A 6,304-nucleotide genomic window follows, 5' to 3' on the forward strand; every position below is an offset into this window, starting at 1 on the left:
AGGCTAAATGTTTAAATTTAGGGGGTGTTATCCTCAGTGTTGCTGCAGCTACTATTATTCTTAGTAATATTATATATATATAATGTATATGTTATTATATTATCAGTATATGACTATTAATGTAATAACATTAGTCTTATTAGCATTATTCACGTTTTATTGCCCTCAGCACGCATCCCAATCAACCAAACCATTCCCATTCATTCCCAAGTATTTCCATGGTCGAAATCAGGGTGTTTCATTCCCAAATGGCCATTCCAGAGCCCCTGCAACAAGTGGGAAAGCCCCTGCAAAGTCCAGGGCATCTCCTTGGCTCCCAGTTGGATTGGTAGGAATCAAGCACCAAACGTGACTGGAATTACTGGGAATTATGGAATTACCCTGTTCAATTCTTAAGGTTGATTATAAGTTGATGTATGAAGAGTCCTGACAAGGAGCCAGTTGGAACTAAGGGAATTATGGCCAATCCATGAGCATCTCCTCGGCCTCCTCTTGGGAAGGGGCCCTCTCTTTCTTCACCTGGATCACTCTTGGGATACTGGTTTATACTGGGATGACCCCAATGTAAAGCTGGGGAAGGGGCAAGAAGCCACCACCATCATCCCTTTGGGATCCCTGTTTTGGGGTGACACCTTCCCCATCACCCCCCTTCCATCCCCACTTGCTTCCTGATGGACTCTGACCCCCAGCCCAGGTAGGACTTTAGCCACAACCACACGTCAGTGGGGTATTATGGGCTATTATGGGCACGGCATGGACTTTGTCCCCCCTCAGGCACCTCCCAGGTGCCAGGAGACGTGAGAAGAACACCATAAACCAGTTAAATAGAGCACTGGTGACAGGGAGGGGCATGGTTGTGGTGGTGGGGATGGTTGTGGTGGTGGGGATGGTTGTAGTGAAGGGGATGGTCGTGGTGGGGATGGTTGGAGTGATGGGGATGATTGTAGTGGTGGAAATGGTTGTGGTGATGGGGATGGTTGTGGTGGTGGGGTTGGTGGTGGTGGGGATGGTTGTAGTGATGAGAGTGGTGGTGGGGATGGTTGTAGTGATGGGGATATTTGTAGTGGGAGAGATGGTGGGGGGGGGAATGGTGGGGGCATGGTTGTGGTGGGGACGATTGTAGTCATGGGGATGGTTGTAGTGATGAGAGTGGTGGTGGGGATGGTTGTAGTGGGGGGATGGTTGTGGTGGGGATGGTTGTAGTCATGGGGATGGTTGTAGTCATGGGGACAGTTGTAGTGATTAGAGTGGTGGTGGGGATGGTTGTAGTGGTAGGGATGGTGGTGGTGGGAATGGTTGGAGTGGTGGGGATGGTAGTGGTAGGAATTGCTGGAGTCATGGGGATGGTTGGAGTGGTGTGGGGAAGGTGGTGGTGGAGACGGCACTGGCTTAGAGGACCATTAGGACCTATGGGGCCAGGAGAGCTGGATGGGCTGGTGGGACTGGTGCTGCCACCACAGCCCATAGAGCTTAACAGGCCCATGGTGCTCATTCAGTGGTGTCCCCACCATCCATGGGGTGATCCCACCTTGGGACCCCTCCATGTCAACCGCCCTCACCAGAGGCCCCACATGTGTCACCCAACAAGGGGACAATAAAATAAGTGCTTTATTCAACTATAAACAGGGAGTTAATGGAACCACACAGGGAGGAAGGTTGGAGATGTCCTGGTGGCTCCTGGGTTCTCCATCATCCATCATCATGCTCAAGGGATGATGATTTGGGATGGCTTCTGGATGTGGATCTGGGAAGGAAGGAAGGAGAAACAGGGGTGGAACAGGGGTGGTTGTCTCCACTATGGTGGGGGGGGTCCTAGGTACGTGGCACCTACCTTCTGTGAGGTGTCCACCTTCTCCAGGTTAATCTGGGTGGTGCTGGGGGTCTCCAAGTCTCCTGGGGGAAGGAAAGAGACCATAGACCACAGAAGTACACTGGGGAGCTGCAGCTCCACCTGGCCACCACCACCCATTCATCATCCATCATCTATCCATCCATCCATCCATCCATCCATCCATCCATTCATCATCCCTCATCCATCCATTATCCATCATCCATCACCTATCCATCCAGCCTTTCATCCATCATCCATCCATTATCCATCATCCATCATCATCTATCCAGCCATCAGCCACCATTAGCCCTCATCCATCCATCATCCATCCAGCCGTCATCCACCATCATGCATCACCCATCATCATTCATCCATCACCCATCATCCATCCCACCAGCTCCATTACCTTCCAGCATGATTCCTTGATTGTTCATGGCAAAGCCCTGGGGGCTGCTCCAGCCCTCATCGATGCTGCAGTAGAGCTCCGAGCGGGACGTCAACTTATCCCTGCATGGTGCCATGGAGAAGGATGAGAACCAGACCCGCTCCTATGGGACAACCCCTTGTCCCCACCCCACTTGCCTGTACATCTCCTTCTGCCTCCTCGCCCGCACCAGGAAGACGATGAAGATGCTGATGGCCAACACCAGTCCGGTCACTGGGACCCCTATGGCCACCCCAACCTTGCTGATCCGTGAGCTGCAGGCATCGTCCCGATACCAAAATGCTGCTTTCTCGGAGCACCTGATGAGGACACATCCATGTCCATATCCACATCCAAGTGGTGACACCAGCACCAAGCCAAAGAAGGGTCACCCATTGTGTGGAGGACACCCAATGGGGTCCTTACATGCACTTTGGTCCTCCTTGAAGCAGCTTGCAGGTGCCGAAGACGCAGGGTAAGGGGTCGCTTGCTCGCTGGTCACATCTGCTGATGCAGATGATGCCGGTGGTGGTGAGGAGTGGGGAGTAATAGGAACTGAAGTTCATCAGACTGAGGCTGTCACAGATACCTACAGGTGGGAGGTCACAGCTCAGGGATGTGGCTTAGGGGGATCCCAGGGTTGATAGGAACATCTCCATGGGTTCACTTACTCTCTTCAACCTCTTCCACCTCGTAGTTGGTGACGTTGGTGAACGTAGCATTGAAGCAGAAAGAGCCTGGTGTGGAGAGAGAAGCTGCTGATGGGCACCCTTGGGCTCAAGCTCCATGCTCCTCCTAAGCAAGTACCTTGCCCCGGTGCCAAGCAGCTCTTGGGACCATCCACCATCCATCCATCCATCCATCCATTCATCATCCATCCATGCATCATCCATCCATCCATCATCCATCCATCATCCATCCATCATCCATCCATCCATCATCCATCCATGCATCATCCATCCATCCATCCATCAGTCATCCATCATCCATCCATCCATCCTCCATCCATCCATGCATCATCCATCCATCCATCCATCAGTCATCCATCATCCATCCATCCATCCTCCATCCATCCATCCATCATCCATCCATCCATCATCCATCCATGACCACCACCAGCATCACTCACAGTTGGCTTCTTTGCAGTTCTCATCGCAGGTGGTGGAGCTGGTGATGGCGGAGATGAGGTCATCGGAGATGGTCTTCAGTGTCTCATTGGCCTTGGTGCTTGCAGGGACCTTCAGGAGCACCGTGTAGTTCACCACGATGCTGCCCTGGCTGCAAAGAGAAGGGACATGGGTGGCTACAGCAGGGAGATCCACCTGAGACCAACGTGGTGGCTAAGGCAGGGAGACCCAACTGGGACCAATGTGGTGTCTATGGCAGGGAGACCCAACTGGGACCAATGTGGGTTGGAGGGATGCAGATGCCTCAACCTTGGGGAGCATCACTTCTAATTGACCCCCATGGGTTGTCTCCTTCCAAATCCCGCTGCTGGAGCAGGTCAGGAGCACTCACGTCAGCTCATGGATCACCACATCGTGGTAGCCCTCGATGTCCTTGTAGAGGTCTCTCATCTGGAAGACAAAGAGAAGCCATGGGCAGATCCCACCCCATGCACCCCAAGGGGTGTCCCTGGTGCTGCCAGGTCCTGACCTGCTCCTTGAACTCCTTCTCGAAGTCCTGGAAAGCTGGTGAGGATTTGTTCTGGAGCTCAGGTGTGAATTCCCGGTTATCAACCTTGGTCTTCATCTCCACTGTGGCATCCAAGAGCACTTCCCAAGCAGGGGAGAGCCATTGGCAACCGAGCCGGGTGCCCCTGCCCCTCCAGGGTGCCCTTCAGCAGGGCCCTGCTTGGGGCCTTATGGGGTTCCCATTCCCAGTTTGGTCCCTCCATGGTGTTCCCATTCCCAGCTCAGTCACTCCATGGGGTTCCCATTCCCAGTTTGGTCCCTCCATGGGGTTCCCATTCCCAGCTCAGTCACTCCATGGGGTTCCCATTCCCAGTTTGGTCCCTCCATGGGGTTCCCATTCCCAGCTCGGTCACTCCATGGTGTTCCCATTCCCAGCTCAGTCACTCCATGGGGTTCCCATTCCCAGTTTGGTCCCTCCATGGTGTTCCCATTCCCAGTTTGGTCCCTCCATGGGGTTCCCATTCCCAGCTCAGTCACTCCATGGTGTTCACATTCCCAGTTTGGTCCCTCCATGGGGTTCACATTCCCAGTTCAGTCCCTCTTTGGTGGTCCCATTCCCAGTTTGGTCACTCCATGGTGTTCCCATTCCCAGTTCAGTCGCTCTTTGGTGGTCCCATTCCCAGCTCTGTCCCTCCATGGTGTTCCCATTCCCAGTTTGGTCCCTCCATGGGGTTCCCATTCCCAGTTCAGTCCCTCTTTAGTGGCCCCATTCCCAATTTGCTCCCTCCATGGGGTTCCCATTCCCAGCTCAGTCCCTCTTTAGTGGCCCCATTCCCAATTTGCTCCCTCCATGGGGTTCCCATTCCCAGCTCAGTCCCTCCATAGTGGCCCCATTCCCAAGCCCCCCACTTTGGTGCCTCCATTCCCAGCTCAGTCCCTCCATGGTGCCCCTATTCCCATCTGCATCCCACCTACAGGTGACCCCATTCCCACTCCAATCCTGGGATTGAGTTCCTACCATCCTTGACCTCGATGCTCTCCTTGGCCTCCTGGCACTCGCTTCCCTGGAAGTTCTCAGGGCAGAAGCAGAATCCATTGCTCCAGGTGCCCCCATTCTGGCAGATTGGGAATTGGCAGAATTCCCCATAGAATCCATCAGAACAGACGCATTTCAGCCCATCCCAAAAGCCATTAATGCATGGATCTGTAGGGATACAGGGTGAGACATAGATGGAGAAACCTGGAGCCCATAGGGAAAGGAAGAGGGAAGGAGGAGACCTCACCTGTAGTTGTGATGATGGGGGCGGTTGTAGGGAGGGTGGGAGTGGGAGTGCTGGGAATGGGAATGGTGGAGGTGGATGGAACAGTGGAAGAGACACGAGGAGATGTGGGGATGGTGGACATGGAGGTGGAGAGTGTGGTAGAGATGGAGGTTGGATACCCTGATCCAGTTCCCGAAGTAGTTGCAGATTGTAAAGTGGTTCCAGTTCTCGAAGTGGTTCCAGTATCAAAAGTGGTTGTTGGTTGCGACGTGGTTCCAGTTACCAAACTGGTTCCAGTTCTCAAAGTGGTTCCAGTTTCCAAGGTGGATGAACTTTCCAAAGAGGTTAAAGTTCCCAAAGTGGTTGAAGTTTCCAAAGTGGTTCCAGTTTCCAAAGTGGTTGAAGTTCCCAAAGTGGTTGAAGTTTCCAAAGTGGTTGAAGTTCCCAAAGTGGTTGCAGATTCCAAAGTGCTTGAAGTTCCCAAAGTGGTTGAAGTTCCCAAAGTGGTTGAAGTTCCCAAAGTGGTTGAAGGTTCAAAAGTTGTTGCAGATTCCAAAGTGGTTGAAGTTCCCAAAGTGGCTGAAGTTCCCAAAGTGGATGAAGTTCCCAAAGTGGTTGCAGTTTCCAAAGTGCTTGAATGTTCCAAAGTGGTTGAAGTTCCCAAAGTGGTTGAAGTTCCCAAAGTGGTTGCAGTTTCCAAAGTGCTTGAATGTTCCAAAGTGGTTGACGTTCCCAAAGTGGTTGAAGTTCCAAAAGTGGTTGAAGTTCCCAAAGTAGTTGAAGGTTCCAAAGTGGTTGAAGTTTCCAAAGTGGTTGAAGTTCCCAAAGTGGTTGCAGATTCCAAAGTGCTTGAAGTTCCCAAAGTGGTTGAAGTTCCCAAAGTGGTTGAAGGTTCAAAAGTGGTTGAAGTTCCCAAAGTGGTTGAAGTTCCCAAAGTGGTTGAAGTTCCCAAAGTGGTTGAAGTTCCCAAAGTGGTTGAAGGTTCAAAAGTTGTTGCAGATTCCAAAGTGGTTGAAGTTCCCAAAGTGGCTGAAGTTCCCAAAGTGGATGAAGTTCCCAAAGTGGTTGCAGGTTCCAAAGTGGTTGAAGATTCCAAAGTGGTTGAAGGCTCCAAAGTGGTTGAAGTTCCCAAAGTGGTTGAAGTTCCCAAAGT

The 6,304-nt window shown here is 52.1% G+C and overlaps 1 protein-coding gene and 1 long non-coding RNA gene across 2 annotated transcripts; both read right to left on the reverse strand.

Moving 5' to 3' along the window:
• Window positions 1–1,606: 1,606 nt before the first annotated feature.
• On the reverse strand, window positions 1,607–2,338 carry LOC115945291 (uncharacterized). Its single transcript, XR_004079654.2, has 3 exons — window positions 2,238–2,338; window positions 1,832–1,893; window positions 1,607–1,744 (listed from the first exon to the last, which is right to left on the reverse strand). It is a non-coding gene; the product is annotated as an uncharacterized lncRNA (long non-coding RNA).
• A 41-nt stretch (window positions 2,339–2,379) lies between these two features.
• LOC115945292 (mucin-3B-like) lies at window positions 2,380–5,221 on the reverse strand. The gene is made up of 8 exons (XM_034072254.1): window positions 5,173–5,221; window positions 4,908–5,093; window positions 3,912–4,030; window positions 3,774–3,832; window positions 3,385–3,533; window positions 2,927–2,992; window positions 2,682–2,844; window positions 2,380–2,575 (listed from the first exon to the last, which is right to left on the reverse strand). The coding sequence occupies exons 3-8, from the start codon at window positions 4,005–4,007 to the stop codon at window positions 2,380–2,382; spliced, it is 729 nt and encodes a 242-aa protein (XP_033928145.1). The 5' UTR covers window positions 4,008–4,030; window positions 4,908–5,093; window positions 5,173–5,221.
• Between the last annotated feature and the right edge of the window lie 1,083 nt (window positions 5,222–6,304).

This window comes from Melopsittacus undulatus, chromosome 25 (genome assembly GCF_012275295.1).
Source record: "Melopsittacus undulatus isolate bMelUnd1 chromosome 25, bMelUnd1.mat.Z, whole genome shotgun sequence".
Classification (NCBI taxonomy): Eukaryota; Metazoa; Chordata; class Aves; order Psittaciformes; family Psittaculidae; genus Melopsittacus; species Melopsittacus undulatus.